The 19940-nt window shown below is 44.7% G+C and overlaps 1 protein-coding gene across 1 annotated transcript; it reads right to left on the reverse strand.

Moving 5' to 3' along the window:
• Positions 1-49: 49 nt before the first annotated feature.
• Positions 50-19406, reverse strand: LOC118428661 (galanin receptor type 1-like). Its single transcript, XM_035838772.1, has 9 exons — positions 19107-19406; positions 16649-16705; positions 16408-16562; positions 3725-3868; positions 3155-3311; positions 1578-1586; positions 1337-1351; positions 633-808; positions 50-176 (listed from the first exon to the last, which is right to left on the reverse strand). Exons 1-9 carry the CDS (start codon positions 19404-19406, stop codon positions 50-52), a joined length of 1140 nt encoding a protein of 379 aa, XP_035694665.1.
• Positions 19407-19940: the final 534 nt, after the last annotated feature.

Consider the following 19940-nt stretch of genomic DNA (forward strand, 5'->3'; position numbering starts at 1 on the left):
AAGTAAGTAAGTCCTCAGAAGGCGTACGAGACGGTATCGACGAGAACCCTCAGAAGGCGTAGGAGACGGTAGCGACCGGGACCATCTCTCCGTCGGGGGAGGCCGGGGACACCTCCGCCCGCCGCCGCCCCCGCAGCCCGGTCACGGTCGTGCGGGACTTCTTCTTCTTCCGCTCTCTGATAGAGGGAAAAACGGAAGGTCTTGTCGTGAGTGCACGAACACAGTAATGTTGTTTCTTAGGCTCTTTTCTATTTCCTCTAGCGATTCAGGTTGAACTGAGTACCTAGCTTCGGTTAGGGGAATCTCTCGAACAAACGTAAAGCCAAAGGTCCTGTGTTTGAGGATAGGCACACTTTTAGCACGGTAAGGAACCCAACAAAGAGAATGGGTCATTTCCGATGGAGTGGATCAAAACCTATAGTCCGACCTCAAGCAGTTTTCACTTTAATATACTGTATGAAATCAGTACGCACCAGTTTATTGCACTTTGCCGGTTTTACGTATCTAACAAATAGATGCGATAGGTGTGTTAGGAAACTGCTATATTCACAACAGATAGAAAAAGAGATGCATAAGTAGCCAATAGATAGCTCACCTGAAGTACTGATACAGGTAAATAACGCATAACTCACCTGACGCACAGGTAGATGATGGGGTGCGCGGAGCTGTTGAGGTACGTCAGTCCGACCAGGCAGATCTGCACGTACAGGATGGACCTGTCAGCCGGCAGGGCGGAGTGGTAGTACAGCAGCTGCAGAACTCCGAACGGCAGCCAGCAGATGTAGAACATTACCGTCACCGCGAGAACCTGTACAGAACGACACAGAACATCACAGTCACTGCAAGGACTTGGACAGAACAACACAAAACGTCGCCGTCACCTCCAGAACCTACACAGAACAACATAGAACATCACCGTCACTGCACGGAACAAGATAGGATAACACAGAACACTACCTGAACCTACACAGAATAACACAGAACATCGCCGTCACCGCGAGAACCTACACAGAACAACATAGAACATCGCCGTCATCGCCAGAAAGACATTGAACATCGCCGTCACCACCAGAACCTACACAGAACAACATAGAACATCGTCGTCATCGCCAGAAAGACATTGAACATCGCCGTCACCACCAGAACCTACACAGAACAACATAGAACATCACCGTCACCGCGAGAACCTACAGAGAACAACATAGAACATCACCGTCACCGCCAGAACCTAAACAGAACAACACAGAACATTACCGTCACCGCCAGAACCTAGACAGAACGACATAGAACATCACCGTCACCACCAGAACATACACAGAACGACATAGAACATTACCGTCACCGCCAGAACCTAAACAGGACAACATAGAACATCAGCGTCACCGCCAGAACCTACACAGAACAACATAGAACATCGCCGTCATCGCCAGAACGACATTGAACATCACCGTCACCGCGAGAACCTACACAGAACAATATAGAACATCACCGTCACCGCCAGAACCTACACAGAACAACATAGAACATCACCGTCACTGCAAGGACTTGGACAGAACAACACAAAACGTCGCCGTTACCTCCAGAACCTACACAGAACAACATAGAACATCACTGTCACCGCCAGAACCTAAACAGAACCACATAGAATATCAGCATCGCCGCCAAAACCTATACAGAACGACAAAGAACATCACCGTCACTGCAAAGATTTATACAAAACAACATGGAAAAGCGACAACGCCAGAACCTAGACAGGCCAACGTTAGAAATTGGAACATTCGCGTCACCGCTGGAGCCTAGACAGAAAAACATAGAACGTTAGTGTCACTGCAAAGATCTAGACAGAAAAACATAGAACGTTAGTGTCACTGCCAAGACCTAGACAGAACAACATAGTACGTCTCCGGCAACGCCAGAACCTAAACAGAACAACATAGAACATCACCAGCTGGACAGAAACTTGGACATCATTCCTTCCTAAGGCCCCCTTTCCACTTGACGGCGCTCTCACGGCGCTCTCGCTGCGATGGAAAATTGGCCAGAGCGCGGTGAGAGCGCCGCGACGCCAGAAAAACTGCTCAAGTGGAATCTCTCCGGCGACCCCAGCGCGCTCTCACCGCGACGAAAAACTAAAATGTCAGCATCTTTTTATGAGCTAGCAAAGTTTCGAAAGATAACTCAACGAATTTAAGAGATAAAGAACGAATCTTTTGACGTATAGTGTATTTTGGTATCTTTGAAGTCATCCTTTTACGTCTTACATAACATTCAAAGTATAAAATCAAGGCTGTGAACGAATCCAATTTTTGTCACTGTACGGTCACTCAGCCTGAAATATACACGTTTGTCTTGCTGACTTTTCCTTAAATCTGTCATGTAGCTTGTTCAAAATAAATTTCTTTATCATGACACGTTATTAGTGTTAATCATACAACACTGAAACACTTCAAATTAATTAAAAATAGGACTTCAATAATCTAAATATACAGATGATGAACATAAAAACTTAAAACAAGTTGAAAAATAATAAACCGTTGTTTATTTAAACTTTGGTTATTCCTTCTCGGTTTGTTTTATTGTAAATCATTGGTACATTTTTAACATTTCTCCGGGTTCTGTCTGTGTCAAATATACTTCTACACGAACCGCGGTTGAGAGCGCCGAGAGAGCGCGGTGAGAGCGCCGTCTTAGCTAAATTGGTATCATAAACCATTGTTGAGGCCTATTGCGCTCGCCGCGCTCGCTGTGCGCTCTCTTGGCGCTCACGGCGCTCTCTTGGCGCTCTCTTGGCGCTCTCTCTGCGCTCATCGTTGGATCGCCGACCACGGCGCTCTCACGGCGACTGTTTTGAGTAGGTTCAAAACAGTCGCGGAGGTGATGGCGACCATGGCGACCTTGGCGCTCCCACCGCGCTCTCTGCGCGCTCCCATGGCGATTTTGGCGATCCCACCGAGCTCTCACCGCGCTCTTCCCAATTTGAGGTCGCAGAGAGAGCGCCGCGAGAGCGCCGTCCTAGTGGAAAGGGGGTATAAGCGCACACTGATTCTGTCTACCATCGACATTATTTGATGTACGTACAAAAATCAGCGTTCTGTTTTCAACAAAGCATTGCATCCTGAATGTGAAATAATATGTACGAGACGACACGGCTTACCATTTTGGCCACGCGCCGTTTGTCCTTGTTGCTCTTGGAGCTGTTGGAAGCCGGCGCGACTGCAGTACAGAGTTTGGTCACCATGCGGCCGTAGCACACGCTGACCACCAGCAGCGGGATGGGGAACGCCAGCACAAACGTCGCTGTCATGTAGGCCCTGCCGCCGGACAAAAACGGACGAACGGGTCAAGGAATGAATGAACAAACGAATGAGTGAGTGAGTGAGTGAGTGACTGAGTGACTGAGTTAGTGAGTGAATGAGTGAGTGTGTGAGTGACTGAGTGAGTGAGTGAGGGACTGAGGGAGCGAAACGATTCACCAACTAAGGAAGGAAGGAAAGAACAGACGAATGAATGAGAAATTGAACTATCAAATGAATGAATGAATGAATGAATGAATGAATGAATATATAATAATGAAATACTATACAGATGGAGCACTTTGTATTTGTGCCATTTGTTATCTCATGTCACTTCAGAAAAATTGAATAATACGGACAGAGAGATTACAAATCTATTTTCAAATGATACAGCAATTGTGCCCTCCCCACTTAATGACTGTCCTCCTCACCTCTTGCTGTTCTCAGAGGGCCAATCCACGATGCAGGTCTCTATGGACGCACCACCGGGTAACTCCACTGTATCCATCCGCGTGAACACGGCGATGGGCAGAGACAGAATCAGGCTGATCAGCCACACAAGCACCACGGAGAGTCTGGACATTGGGAACAATCGATCAATTAATAATTAATAACTGTGCAGAGAGAGAACCAGCCACACAAGCACCACGGATAGTCTGGAAATTGGGAACAATCAATCAATTAATAACTAATCAATAATCAATAACTGTGCAGAGAGAGAACCAGGCTGTTCAGCCACACAAGCACCACGGAGAGTCTGGACATCGGGAACAATCATTATATTAGTATTTAAACAATAGTCAATAACTGTATCTAGACAGAACCAAGCTGGCCAGTCATACAAACACCAAGGATAGGACATGGTCTGGACATGGGATCGATCCATCGCTTATCAATCAAAATAATCGATATCTGTACACAGAGAGAGAGATCCAAGCAGACCAGCCACACAAGCACCACGGATAATCTGGACATTGATAACAAGCAATTGATAATCAATCAATATATAGATAATCGATAACAGAGAGAGCAGCAAACAGACCAGCCACACGCAGACGCACCATGGACTGTTTAAGAGTGTGCTGACCGCGGAGACAGACAACAACAAGGTTCCCCATCACTCACGGCCATCTATTTGCAGCAGAGAGACCCGCAGAGGACTTAACCCCAATGAAGAGTTTGACCCTAATGAAAACGGCTGAATTGTTTTCCGGGAAGGAAAGACGTATGGGAGCGGCCTGTGCGGAATGGTAAAACCGCTTACGACAAACCCAATAAACTTGGTTCTACGGAAGCCATACTCTGGGGGCTGGACATCTAATGCAATGTTGTTCACCTTGTAGTACAAAGTGGTACCTTGTCATCAAGATTCTTTGCTGTATCAGTATCAGGGTATATTTTTACTGGAAGGGGTCGCCATCCCTTCTGTCCCAGTCACCTCCTCGAACACGCGACCCTGATTGAACGTCCATTCCCAAAGATGGGAGCAGCCCCAGCAGAGATGGCCTACCCAGGATTTGAACCTCCCAGTTACCAATTAATTGGAACTAGAAGCTCAGCTTTAAATGCTGCTTCCAGCTGAGATACAGGGACATCTCTCAAACGTCTAATGCAAGACTGTGGTGAAAGGGCGTGGGCGTGAGCAACCATCTTTTATATACTCGTGTGGGCGTAAGCATGCATCTTTAAGAGGCCGTGGGATTCTTAAGATTGAGCAGATGGCCGAGATGGTTTATTCACTTATCAATCATTTATCAACGACAAAGAGTAAACAGGTATAACAAGATGTCAAAGTGGCGTCGGGCGTGGCGTAACTGGTAGAGCGGTCACCTCGGAATCTAGAAGTCCCGGGTTCGATCCCCGCCGCCGACGTTGTGCCATTGGGAGGTAACAGAAAAGACTACCTTTACCTTCTGTCTGTACCGTGTATGTGGCACTGTTGATATGAGTTACAAAAACTTGAGTGCAGTGCCACATTGTCCTCGTCTGTCCAAAAGAAAAGAAAGAAAAAGATGTCAAACTCACACGTCTTCAGTACGAATAACAGCCTCAGATTTCAGAAGACTACACTTTTACGGTCTACTTGCTTCTCGTTTTGATGGTATGTTTTTATATTTCAGCCATACATAGTATGGTGAAATATATTGTATTCGTAATGTTTCTTTCTTTCTTTCTTTCTTTCTCCTGTCAAATCTTCAAAGTGATTCATCTCCGCCGTTCCTGGACCGAATGACCTGAAATTTGGCACAAGGGTAGAGTGAGCCAATACCAAAATGTGTTTTTTTTCATTTTTTTCATATCTGCTCCTTAAATGATTTTATTAAGGTTTTATTGCAACTTTTGGACCAAAACTGTATAATTTGGCCCCCTGTACCATGGTATTACATCCAAATGACCTGAAATTTGGGACAGAGGTGCCCTAGATACTTATTCAAAGGATCCATGTATAATATTTGGTATAAATCACTTCAAAATGGCTCCTTAAGGAGGTTTTTGTGGGCGAGTTTTGGATATGTGAGATTGAAGTGCCGAGGTCAACGACCTCTAGGTCATTCTGGTGTGTCAGGGCCACAGGTGTGCCAGGTAGATCCAATTATCTACCTACCTACCTATTCCATAGACATCCAGGTGGTTGGGGGACAAGGTAAATCCAATTAATGACCAGCCAATGAGCAAGCTCATTTTGCTGGAAGAGTCCATTGTTGGACAGGGGGTGTTTTTTAAATTTTACTTTTAGACTTTGGTGATAATGCCAATGGTTTTTTTTTAGCAGAAGTGTTTTTGCACTGAACCACTTGACATAAGACTACTACTGGGACAGTCCATTTTTGCACATAAAGGGGATTTTAAAAAAAATTCAGTTTTGGACATGGGTGATGATTCCGAATTCCATTTGTTCAATGGAAGTTGACCCCCACCTGAAGACTGCACATGAGGAGGATTCGGCAGCCAATCAGCAAGCCTGGTGTTATCTGGAAGAGTCCATTCATGCACGGGGGACTTTTTTAAAATTCAGTTTTGGACTGGGTTGCTTATTATACAAAAGGCCATGTACTGTGAGTATTTCTTGACTATTGTGCAATTTTAAACAGGGTGTGCTGGGAGATTCCATTCTTCGACGAAGGGGGTATTCCTTTAAATTCATTTTGTGGACTTTGTTGATTATGTCGATGTCCTATTTTAACTGATGTATTTTTGGATCGCTCCAATTTACATAGGGGTATAACAGGAAGAGTCGATTCTTGCACAGAGTTTTTTTTTTCATATATGGTCTTGGACGGCTGATGATTCAAAATTCCATTACTTAGCGGAAGTGTTTTTGGAGTCGTCTATTTTAACTTTCTACATGGGGTGCACTAGAAGAGTCCATTCTTGAAGGAGGTTTTGTAAGATTCATTTTTGCTCATAAGTGTTATTAGTAGTTAGAAGTCATTTTAAGCAGAAGTGTTCCATTTTTGCACATGTGTGATTTTGGAACAGTCTATTGTTACATGAGGAGGGAGATGGCTGAAATATGCTGTATTTGCTCTCAAGCAAATGTCGGCCTTTCTAGTTTATTTATTCATTTGCAAATTCATGCCCGTAGGCTAATTGCAAGGGTACAGACAGTAAAAAGAAACAGTTGTCTATTCTATACAGTTTTTGATTATACATAGTTTACTTGGAGGTTTTACTTCTTCGATGGCAATGACTTTCCTACTTGCGACATGCGCTAGCGTACCGCGGCTCATCTCCAGAAGAAAGCAAAGAAACTGCTTTTTATTAGCAAGTAAGCAAAATTAATGCTGATGCGGTTAATTACTATCTACGAAACGAGCCATTTTCTGGCGTTGACTGACGTTGGTCTGCGTGTTTGAGCGGCCTAGTTTGTGTTATGTAATTTTTCCCATCGACAGAAATAGTCTCATTTCAGCAGAAACACGGTGAAATGAACAAGATGAATGAAGGCTGGGAAAACGGGCTATCATCTGCCGCTAACTGATGTTTGAACAGGATAATAGGACTGGCGTGGGCTGAGCTTACGTAAGGCGGACATCAAAACAGCTTGCAGCCGCAGGGAAATTGGTTGTGTAAGAAAAAACTCTTAGGTCCTATGATCTACCAACCTGATGAAATTATTTTCGGAAGCTTGCAGCCTGTTTGTTGTCACTGCTTTAATAGATTCCCTAAGAAGATAACGCGTGCAATCTTCCAGCTTGTTCACGATGCTTTTGTAAAGCTCCCTTTCAACTAGCTATAGACGGTGAAGGCTGCGCGAACGCACATCGGCCAACTTGGGGTTTTTGTTATCCTTATTTTCATAAGATGGTAGAAATAAAAGTACAATTTAAAAGACAGCGAAATATGCAAAAGTAAAGAAAAGATATATTCTCTCTCTATGACATTGTTAAAGCTAAGGGCACAACCCGCCGTACGCGCAATTTGTCCGTACGTATTTGGGGAGGCCACGTTCAGACTTACCACTTACGGATCCCAAAAGATTGCCCACGTTTCGGCAGGCAAACAGCAAGTATTTGCACGTACGGCGGCTTGTGCCCTTAGCTGAAGCAACCTGCCAAATCTTTAGCTGCCAAGCTGCTGCAGTCTCTAGTGGAAAAGCATCGTGATGGGGAGTGGGCGGAGCAACGTGCTAGACTCGCACGTGTGTAGACTCTTTACGACGACACTTCAACAATATTGCAGCTCATTAACTATGGTTTTGCATTGATGGTAGCTAAAGATGATCAAGCTTTTGGAAACTGAATCTTTGAGGAGTAGGTGGAGCAACGTGCTGGACTCATTGTAACGATAGTTCAAGTGAACTTAACAAACTATCTACGAAGACTTGTAACATAACAATAGTTCAAGTGCACGTAACAACCTCTTTACGAAGACACTTGTAACATAACGATAGTTCAAGTGAACGTAACAAACTCTCTACGAAGACACTTGTAACAATCTTGCAGCTCATTAACTATGGTTTTGCATTGATGGTAGCTATAGCTGATCAAGCTTTTGTAAACTGAATCTTTGAGGAGTAGATGGACCAACGTGCTAGACTCATTATAACTATAGTTAAAGTGAACGTAACAAACTCTTTAACAATACACTTCTAACATAACGATAGTTCAAGTGAACTTAACAAACTCTCTACCAAGACACTTGTAACATGACGATAGTTCAAGTGAACTTAACAAACTCTCTACGAAGACACTTGTAACATAACGATAGTTCAAGTGAACTTAACAAACTCTCTACGAAGACACTTGTAACAATCTTGCAGCTCATTAGCTATGGCTTTGCATTGATGGTAATCAATGAAGCAGCTGTCTATTTGTGGACTGAATCTCGATGAAAGTGAAGTTTATCTTAACGAGATCTCCTTGAAGATGCTAGTTCGAGGTGAAGGTCCAGGTAAAGGCGACACGTTGACTTCAATGTGCAGGTTGAAGATGAGCAGACACAGACGGACTGAATGGTTTTCGGGGTTGATTCAGGTCATCTGTACTCTTCAACAGACAGTCTACTGATAACGGCGTTTTCATTTACAACTGAAGAGTTCGCTCGGAATGGGTTTTGGGGGACGATAATGCTCATCTGTACTCTTCAACAGACAACCTAAAGATAACCGCGTTTCAATTTACAACTGAGGAGTTCGCGAGGCACAGTTGTCGGGCTGATAAGGACCCTTTAGTTAGAATCATTATCTTTCCTCCATCAGCGTCTGAACAGACGTGCGTACGCGTGAGACACATAAGGTGCTTACTCCCACGCTATCCGGTCCGGATGAAAGATGTGATTAACTGTGAAAAATCTCAGTCAATCTCACATTTGTTTCAATGAAAGAAAGAAAGAAAAATTGCTGCAGAAGTATTAGAATCACGTCCGAGAAATTGCCAATCCTGCAGTTGCGGAGGCGACTGTACTTGAACTTCGCAGAATGATGGCGGACGGTACCAGTCCCTGCCGACGGTTCCTCCCTACCAGCTACGCCGTGTAACCGGCTTAAACATAACTCGTAACCGTGCTAAAGACATGTACATGGAAAAAACTTTATTCCTAGATCTCTCAAAATCATACAAGAGTAAAATGTTTTAAAGGACTCTTAATATAAGACCTTCAATATTCTGACTTTGAATAATATTTTCTATGTTTCTAGCTCCAAAGCTATAGCTATATGTTTTGTGTAACTGTGTCAAGTTTGATAACCAATCTTTGAGAGACATTACGGTTTAATCTCAAGAGTATATACTCTAATGCTGAAAAGATCACTGTACGCAATTCAGGCTGTTTAGCGACGTTGTGAGTTATTCAAAGAAACATCCTTGTTAAGCAATCCTGTACGGATACATTTCAACACAGCGATACAGAAGTACCCAACGGGAAATGGAAAATGGAATAAACTCGAAGGCAAATAAAGCACTCAATTCGTTACAGCCGGCGCTCGTTTGAAACAATCCGTTTCTTCTGCTTAAATTCCCTTTGATGTTGCCGCCGACAGACAGCAGAGTTCCACAGCCTAACATGTAAATGGTCCTGCGAGATCAGGTGAATCCGAGCGAGCGAAACCTGGCGCAATTTCACGCTTGTCTGGAGCCCCATCAGCGCTATCTGTCTGTCCGACTGATCGGTTCGGGTTTTCAGGCTCAGCGGCTTCGTCACGGCGCGTGGCCGTCTTGAAAACAGCATGCAGCCGTCGCCATTTCAGACGGTCGTTGCCATTTCAAACGGTCGTCGCCGTTTTAAACGGTCGTCACAATTTTAAACAGTCGTCGCCATTTCAAATGGTCGTCGCCTTTTCTAACGATCGTCACCATGTTAAATGGTCGTCGCCATTTCAAACGGTTGTCACCATTTTAAACGGTCGTCGCCATTGAACCGGTCGTCGCCATTTCAAACGGCTGTCACCATTTCAAACGGTCTTTGCCATTTCAAACTGTCTTTGCCATTTCAAACGGTTGTCACCATTTCAAACGGTCGTCGCCATTTCAAACGGTCGTCGCCATTTCAAACGGTCGTCGCCATTTCAAACGGTCGTCGTCATTTCAAACGGTCGTCGCAAATCCAAACGGTCGTCTTCATTTTTCTGACTGGATACTATATTATCTGTCTTTCATAAGGTTTTGAGGGGCTTACCAAAAAAAACGTATGTAACGCAACAGTACTAGTTTGATAACAGATGGACGACAATATCGTGGTGAATAGTAGAAGGATTATCGTAAAAATAAGAAAGTGCACCAGCGCGGGCTCGAACCCGAGTCAAAAAGCCTGACCCTGACCCTAACCAACGACGCCTGGAACACCATGGTGGTCACGGAGCGTGCTAATACACAACACGACCTCTATGAAATCCAACTATCTCCGTGTTGTATAATCTCCACTCAGAGGTTGTATCTGTATTGTGCGGTCTCCAAGAAGAATAGGTGAACGATAGATACAGAATACAATGCGCTGTATTCCGTATCACTTGAGCCTGGGTGATACGGAAAGTTATCACACGGTCCGGAACACCCGGCCCGTATCGAACGTTTTCGCGTCACAGATATGACATAAATAACGTTATCACCAATGTAGTAGTAGTAGTAAGCATCCTTCCATCTTTGCAGATGATGGTAGCGCTCTGTATCAGGTCACGGTGGTTGACAGCGTCTACTGTGGCTCTGTAGACCGATCCTGGCATGGCAGTCGCGGCCACAGTTTGGACATATGAAGGCAGAGGGGTTCCCCTGTTGCGGTTTCTCTTTGCGTTTGCGTCTCCTAGACTCAAGATGCTCTGTACGTCTTTCCTGGCCCTTTGCAAGACCATCCTTGACCGTGTGGCGCCATCTGTTGCGGTCTGCTGCAATCTGTTCCCAGCTGGCTGGGTCAATGTCAGTTAGCTTCAGATCACGCTTACAGACATCTCTAAAGCGCAGTGCCGGTCGTCCTACTGGGCGTTTTCCTGTCGCTAATTCACCAAACAGGATGTCCTTCGGGATGCGTCCATCCTTCATTCGGGATACGTGTCCCAGCCAGCGTAGACGTCGCTGACAGAGGAGAAGATGGATGCTCAGGGAACACCAATGAAGATCCCAATAAAACAAACAAACTCCCATCTTATGCACACTTCAGCGGTGAGTTCGGATCTGCCGCTTGAAGATGCAGATGGCCAGAATAACGAGTTCTCGGTGGCAGTCTTGACCTCTTCACCTTCTGATTACTAACGGAAATGGACTGCCGGCTTGGCAGGTAATGACGTAAGGCGCGTGAGGTGGAGAATAAGTAGACACGGGAAGGCCAAGGTCAAATGGACGTGACGGACTCTTGTTGCATAAGTCCTGGCAAGGCCTAATCATGTCACATTGAGAAATTGGAAATAGAGAGAGAGAATGGTTTCATGTGCTGAATTATCGTGTTTTTTTTGTTTGTTTTACAGTTAGCATTTCAACCTCTAACTTAACTTTAACATCTGATTGTTTACCATACTGGATTAGTCATTATACAAAGAAACATTTACTACTGTACATAGATTACCCGTCTTGGTTCAGGAGCGTTATGTCATTCAATAATTTACAAATATCATATCTATGTCGTTTTATATTAAATGGCCCACCCAACAATGTTGAATAGAGAAGTGGGAGGGGGAACCAGACCAATTATCACCCAATTACAGCCTTTCTAGACGCACTTTGGCTCATTTCAATGTCATTTCAATATTGTGATGAGTCCTTCATAGAGCCTGACGTTGCCAGGACTTAGAAGAACCGAGGAATAGTAGGTGTTGGTTGACCAACGAAAAGGCAGGCGGACAGAAAAAGAACAGAGGGGACGGAGGAGAGAGACGGAAGGATATGGAGATAGAAAGAAGGGCATAGATAGAGACGAATGAAAAGAGAGGGTAGGTAGAGAGAAATAGAGGGATAGAAATGAGAGAGGGAAAAAAGAAAGGGAGCGAGAGAGAAGGAGAGAGAAAAACGTGTTCAAGTTGATACTGGACACATGCCGTAAAACCTCATGGGCATCTATTTTTGTAAGTCCCGAATGCATGTAATGCTTTCTTAAAAAGAGAGCCGTTAACGTTACTTGGTTCGTAGACGTGAGGCAAACGTAAATACGAGGTTTATATTTCCCCTTAACACCGGATCTGCCTTTAAGGACTTCCGAGTCAGTGAGTAGAGACCAGCTACACAATTCCGGAAAGGTCGCGAGGCCGCGCACTAAAGGAAGCCCCGGAAGTAAAGTCTGTGACCCGGAAGCCCCCTATAATACCCGCTAGAAGTAAAGTCAGTGATCTGGAAGCCCCCTATAATACCCACCAGCTGCCCTGCAATGCACGTATTGATGGAACCCGCTGCAGGGTTCCTGACGCATTCACTACCCAGGTACAGGTGGGCGGGCGCCATGGACGGAACACATTCAAGGCTACAGATTACGAGGAAATTGAAATCGTTCGTCCAGTGGGCTTAATACCCTCCTCACATTATGCGAAAATCGATCGGACGACGAGTCTGCGAGCTCTACATTACGAGGAGGCATGACCCTGACGGGAAGGGGGGAACATTTCTTCGTCGGCAGCAGGGTCATGCCTCGTCGTAATGTAGAGCTCGCAGACTCGTCGTCCGATCGATTTTCGCCTAATGTGAGGGGGGTATAACAGATCGACTTGATGATTGCCCTGCGTGGCATTTGGTTTGGGTACATCACAGGCCACGCGCACTGATCGTATTGATCCACAAGTCCGCACTCACTCACTACCAGCAATAGGGTGGTGGGTGGTCCCCATGGACAGCAGCACACCCAAGGTGAAAGGAAATTGAAATCGTTCAGTAGGCTTAACATATAGACCTGATGATTGACCTGGATTGTATTTGGTTTGAGTTACATCACAGGTCAGGAGCTCGCCAGTCGATATTCACTGGGTTTGGTCAATACCTGAACACAACATGATTTCGATCTGATATTCCCTCCGAAAGCACGGCACTGTTATGCTGGTAGTTTGTGGGTAAATGTAGGGATAACTAGTGTGTCCGTGAAACTTGAAATGGTATTAAGATATCTTAAAAACATGGTTAATTGCATCGGTTAATATAGCATATACATGTCACAGAAGAGACGCCATCAACAGAGACACCAGTTTGGACGCTAAGAATGTGTACGAGTGATCTAATCTTGTCGGATCCTAACTTTCAGCTCATAGATCTGGCAGAAACCGACATTTAATAGCTCTATTTTTGAGAGAATCGTGATAAATGTGCCTGCAAATTTTGGTAGCAGATGTTTTTTGCTGTGGAAGTTTGTAACGTAGGCATTAGATGATGGCTTTCCCGTCTGAAGTATGATGTAATTATCTTGTGTACACAGCGCATCACAGTACCTGACCTACATAACATCTGAATAAAGCTAGGTTTGAGAACAAGCACATCACATCCAGCTGGTTCGCGCGGATTTCCAGCAGATCAAACAGGTCGTGCAAAAAAAAAAGCTGTTACTCCAGCAACAGGGTTTGATTTCTGATAACGGTCAGACGTTTCAGACAGCCATCCGGGGTCTTTCGTCAGTGACACTGAAGTGATCTGGAAGAAACTGGTCTTTTATACCCTAAGTATGAAAAAACAATTTTAGATGTCCAATAGGAGACATTGTGAGACTACGTCGAAGACAATTTGGGTTCCAAAAGAAACAAAGGTTACTCCAAGATCACTTAAATGTCACTGACGAAAGATAGTAGATACCATCTGAAACGTCTGACCGTTTCCAAAATCATATCCAGTTGCTTGAGAACAGCATTTTGCGTATCTTATTACCTGGATGTCTAACCTTCATCGACAAACAGGTCGTGATTTCGTGCGCGTATTTCGGGCGCAGTCTGCAAATATGTGCAGAACATCGCAAACATCGACATAATAGAGAAGCCGCAACAACATCCGCAGGAACCGGATATGACGTCAGGGCTGCCAAGGCCATAGAAATGTCTTTATATAGTATAATTGTATAATTATTAAGACTTTATGGCAAAACCAATGATAATTGCAAAGTGCAAAACAATGATATGCAGTCTGTGAATAATTGGCAAAGAAGGTAAATGGCATTTAAAAAGGTATTCGAAAAAAATGAAATTCAACCACACCCCTAGATAGACACCTCGAATGTAATGGTGGTAATGGAGACATACGGAGCATGGTGTAAATCACTGATACTGTATGGGGGTTATTTTTTAGGCTTCGATTGGCTGGCGCTGACTCGTCTCTCTGGAGCTTCAGACGAGGAATTTTGTGAAGACACATAAGCTGCTGCTGGAGGACACGGGTTTGCAGGACGGCGAGCTCCGTTCAATCATGCTGGACAGGAACATGTGGAGACGATGGTGTAACCTCAACGAGGACGAACTGAACTGAACTGAACGATTGACTTAATTAAATTGGAAATGAACAAAATATTCCATATCTAATTATACTTAAGCCAATTAATGAGCTCGACATCTCCCCTGTATGTAGGTGATGAATTGCCCATGTTTGGCAGATATACGGATTGGTTGACTTAATCAAAAAGGTAGCTTTATTTGTCGAGCAGTAAAAGATGGATAACGCTGAGTGACGAATTGAGTTTATTGTGCTCCCTTCGGGATAATCGTTCAAGACTCGGATCGTGTTTGCGATGATGTAGCGTGGGTGGAACGTAGTTATCAATAACCATGAAGCCACCACGAAAACAGCGAAGTGATATTGTTTTTCTATGAATACTTCCATCAAAGAGATTACGCCCACCCCCAGTTATCAATCTCTCGTGAGAATAGCAGGGCTCTAATGCTGAAATTGCCCGATGGCGTTTTCAACTAGTCTCTACCAGACTCCGGATCGCTGGAAAATCGTAGAAATGGAACAAATAGAGAGGAATATAACCGGCCAGGGAACAGCTCGCGTTACTGTTGCCTAGCCGGCTATATTCCTCTGGCCGGCATACTCCTCTATATGTACCATTTCTACGATTTTTTCCAGCGACTCGGAGTCTGGTAGAGACTAGTTTCAACTCGGTCGCGCAAATCCACTTATTAAGAAGGAATCGCCCACGGTCAGCTGTTTATAGCAGGGCAATTCTGCCGCACGTTTCCTGCTTCAGGAAAAAAAACGTGGGGAGCGCCCACGTGGACCTTCGCTTCACACAGCTTGTACGGACAGGCTGGTATTATGCTGTCATGAACAGGGTTGGAGTCTAAGGCTTGGGTCCCATTTCCAAACCCGCTGCCCGGCCGGGTAGCTTTCGGAAGCGAAAAACAACGAAAGACACAGAACTTTAAGAATATAGTCATAAGCATAATTTGTGTATATTCCTATCCTCGATAAACATTTTTATTTCTTCGTTTCCGGAAACATCCCGGCCGGGGCCCAGTTTGGAAATGAGACCAAAGCCTAAAATATACGTCTTCCCAGCACCTACCCACATACCAAATATTATCGTAGTCCATCAAGAGGTTCTCAAGTTGATGATGACCACAAATATCCGGAAACACAAGCAGGCACACACACACACACATACACGCAGATTGACAGACATGCACGCCAAAAACTATACCTTCATTTTTCTTGGAGGTAATTAGGACTGACAGTGTTAGTGATGTATATCATAATTCATATTTTGCGTAATACAATACGTATATCAAAATTCATATTTTGCGTAATACAAAAAACGGTTTTTCTTATTGGACCGGTCCAAAACAGATTATTTGATCAGGCATTCACGCGTTTTGGCGCTTGCAGGTGGAAGAAAATAACAAGAGTGAAGTAGAGTAGAGTTATTTCTACCAGGTTTTACAGCCAATCGTACCGGTGCAGTTAGCGTTGTAGGATTTAAAATGTCAGTTTGAGTTTAATACTCCACCAAACAGATTTCTTTGTAGTGAATTGGATCATTGGTATGAGTCATACCTGGACCTGATCCTCAAGACCTGAACCGGACCTGGACCTAAATTGTCTGTACCGGCACCCACCACTAGAGGTAATAATAACTTTCATGGAGGTAATAACTGAAGTGTTCCCACCTTGCGCTGTGGACTGAGCGGCAGCACAGGGTCGTAAAAGGACGTTATAAAAGGTGCTAAAATAAGATCTCTTAGCTTGCAAACATCACGTTGTCACTATACTTATGTTTCTAGTCCCACCTTGCGCTGTTGACTGAGCGGCAGCCCAGAGTCTTGATGGGATACACCACGGCCAGGAACCGGTCCACACTGGTCACGGTCAGGGTCAGGATGCTGGCCAGCAGCGTCAGGATGTCCAGACTCACGATCAGCCGGCACCCGAACTCTCCGTAAATCTGGTGAGATATCAAACATACTGTCAATCAATCAATCAATCAATCCTTCTTGATCAATCAATCAATTAATCAATCAATCCAGCTACCAGAAGCCTCAGGATGTCCAGACTCACGATCAGGCGGCACCCGAACTCTCCGTATATCTGATGATACATCAATCAATCAATCAATCAACCAATCAATCAACCAATCAATCATCAATCAATCAGTCAATCAATCCAGCTATCAGTAGCGTCAGGGTGTCCAGGCTCACGATCAGCCGGGACCCGAACTCTCCGTATATCTGATGAGATATCAAACATACTGTCAATCAATCAATCAATCAATCAATCAATCAGTCCAACTACCAGTAGCGTCAGCAATTAGTCAATCAATCCAACTGCAAGGAGCGTCAGGATATCCAGACTCACGATCTGCTAGCAACTCTCCCTAAATCTGATATCAATCAATCAATCAATCAATCAATCAATCAATCAATTATTATTATATAGTTATTAGTGTTGTTTAGATATAAGATTTATACTTTTATATTTACATTCACAATCTTCTGTACGGATTGAAAAATTGTGAAACGGTATTGAGCAATCCGGACCATACAGGGCTTCAAATTCGGGCAAAGCCATCTTTTTAACTTTGCCCGTCCTTCTGAAGGGAGAGGTTTAGTTGTGTGATTGAGAAGAGCGACATGTGAGCGAATGCTGGAACATATTACATACCATACCAAAGTTAAGTGCTTGATCATAGTCTTAGGTAATTAAAGAAGTAAAAGTCAACCTAAAGCCTCAAAACTGGCTTTCTGTTGAGCATGCAATCTTCGTTATTAACCCCTACTTCTCCCATTGATTCAGTTAGACCCAATACTCTATAGGAGCAGTAGTCGAGCTGATCTCAATCATGATGTTTCTGACTGAGAAGAAATGCAGTTGGTCCCAAGGGAGTCCTGTGTCTAGCAGTCATCTCACGACCTTGCACCGAGTAAACTCGTGACACCACCTTTACACCAGGGGCGATTGCCGAGCGACACAAATCCGATTTGTTTGACCCTTGATTTAATAATAACTATTGTAATGACGATTTGAAGGACACAAGCCATACAAACAAGCAGATAAATAGATATAGATATCAAAAGTATACCTAGAGTGAAATGGTTCGTGTTGACAAGATAATACGTAAAACGTCAAAAAGACCCAAAAAAATTTGTATCTATTAAATTCTACGACCAGCTTTCGGGAACGAAAAGTATGATATAAAAGACACCAAACAACACAAGACGTCAAGACCTAAAGAGAATAGTCGTGGGCATTATTTGTTTAGATCTTTTTACATACAGTATACATTTCTAATTCTCGTTACCACAAACAACCCGGCCAAGCCCCGATTTGTTAATGTCACGTTAGCCTTAGTAGTCTCAGCCCCTAATAGAAAACTGTTTTGAAAAACCAAAGACATTTGACTCAGCCGCTTGAGCGGCAAAATTTCTCTAGTGGAAAATTTCTCACGACATTTCTCTAGTGGAAGTAAGAGTCATGAGAATACTCGGTCTCTACCTACAGTCTGACCTCAGATGGAACGCGCACGTCGACCACACATACAGTAAGGCAAGCCAACGTCTGTTCTTTCTGCGCAGACTGAAGCATTTCAACATTTCGAAGGAAGACCTCGTGACTGTCTACACTTCCTACATTCGCCCAGTTACTGAGTACTCAGCCCCCGTCTGGCACCCAGGGTTAACCACACAGCTGAGCAACAAGATCGAACGTATCCAGCGCAGAGCGGTACGTATCATCATGGGACGCGACTACACCAGCTACCGAGATGCGTGTACACAGCTTGGCCTTCCATCACTCCACTCCAGGCGTTCGAATCTGACACTTCGGTTTGCTCAATTACTCTTAGTCTCTGATCAATATCGCCACTTCCTACCATCCACAAGACAGAACATTAGTTGCCGACAAACCCGCTCTGCCAACAAACTGGACATTCCCAAGTGCAGAACTGAACGCTATAGGTCTAGTGCCATTCCGCACATGGTCCGTCTACTCAACTGTAATGCCCCCATGCCTTAATCCTGCCAATATTGTATGCCTCTAATTTTCGTTTTAGATATTCGCTGGTCGATATCATGTATTATATTCGTACCTAACTGATTTTACACGTACTTTTATCTTAATGATTTGCCTTGTTGGACATTAATCAAATGCGTTTGTTTTATTGTGATATTGCAACTGCAATTCAGCCGTCAGGCTGCGAATGTAGCGATATGTTTTTGCTCAATAAACCATTACAAAAAATTGGATTTGTTTGACACTTGATTTCATAATTGCTATAATGCGTGATAAAAGTACGATTAGAGGGGCAGAAGCCAAGTTGATATAGAGTTCAGAAATATAGTAACGTCGAGTTCAAAGTGTTTGTGTTGTCAACAAAACACGTAAAACGTCAACAATCTATGAAATTCGTTGAAGGTCCTGTAAAATCGTTCGTTGCCGAGTGGACTCAGTCTCTAATGGAAAAGAAGTGTCAAGAATAAGACATTTGACTCACCCATTTAGGCTGAAGCATGAAGGAGCTGAGGTAGAAGGGCCCGCCGAGCAGGTAGGCGAGGTCTGCGGCGGAGAGGGACAACACGTAGGTCCGCATGGTGTTCTGGGGCTGCCCGCGGAGCGCGATCCACAGGATGGTGACCAGGTTGCCGGCCACCCCCACCGCGAACACCGTGCCGAGCACCACGGGAAGCGCCACGCGGAACGACTCGGAGAACCCCGCCGCGGCGCCAGGTAGCGTCTCCGCCGTCACGTTCAGCCAGGTGAAGTTTTCAGGTGTGCTGAAGTTGTCTTCCTCCATCTCTCATGCACTCACTCACTCACTTAGCCGCTGGCCTTAGGGACAGTCAGACTGTTTACAAGGTCTTTCCGCTTCTGGCGCTCTTCGGCCAGTCTGGTCAGCTGGCCTGACGTCCTGCTATGAGAATGAATAACAGTTGTTGCTGGACCTTTCTGCACTAAGAAATTAATAACAGTTGCCGTGAGACGATGTCGGCTAAGCAGGCTTCACCGTGAAAACGACTTTTGCCCGAACCAGTTGGTCATTTGATGGTGGCCGAATTTTGAAATCGCCAGAGAAACGAGTGACGTGTGCTCGCCTGAAAATCTACCCTTACAAATTGGTTGGGGCGCGGAGACCTAGTCCAAAGATCGGCCGGTCCCTAAGGTGGCGTGATTGGGTGAACGCCGGGCTGGAAATGTCCCTAAGAGCGCCCGAGAGAGCTCTTGTCCCGCTGTGTGTCGCCGGATGATGGAGCGCTTCTAACGAGCGCGCTTCTACAAAACTCGTCGGCTTGTTACTTCCAACTGGCGCACGGGAGACCACGCCCGGTGC

Source organism: Branchiostoma floridae, chromosome 13, assembly GCF_000003815.2.
Source record: "Branchiostoma floridae strain S238N-H82 chromosome 13, Bfl_VNyyK, whole genome shotgun sequence".
In the NCBI taxonomy this organism is placed as follows: Eukaryota; Metazoa; Chordata; class Leptocardii; order Amphioxiformes; family Branchiostomatidae; genus Branchiostoma; species Branchiostoma floridae.

What these genes read in the sequence shown, in the direction of transcription:
- LOC118428661 (XM_035838772.1), bottom strand. Translation starts at nt 19,406, where the DNA reads ATGGAGGAAGACAACTTCAGCACACCTGAAAACTTCACCTGGCTGAAC. An exon ending in CCCTCTGAGAACAGCAAGAG is followed by an intron (nt 3,312 to 3,724) that starts GTGAGGAGGACA and finishes GTCCGGCGGCAG; the next exon opens with GGCCTACATGACAGCGACGT. An exon ending in ATCATCTACCTGTGCGTCAG is followed by an intron (nt 177 to 632) that starts GTGAGTTATGCG and finishes TCCCTCTATCAG; the next exon opens with AGAGCGGAAGAAGAAGAAGT.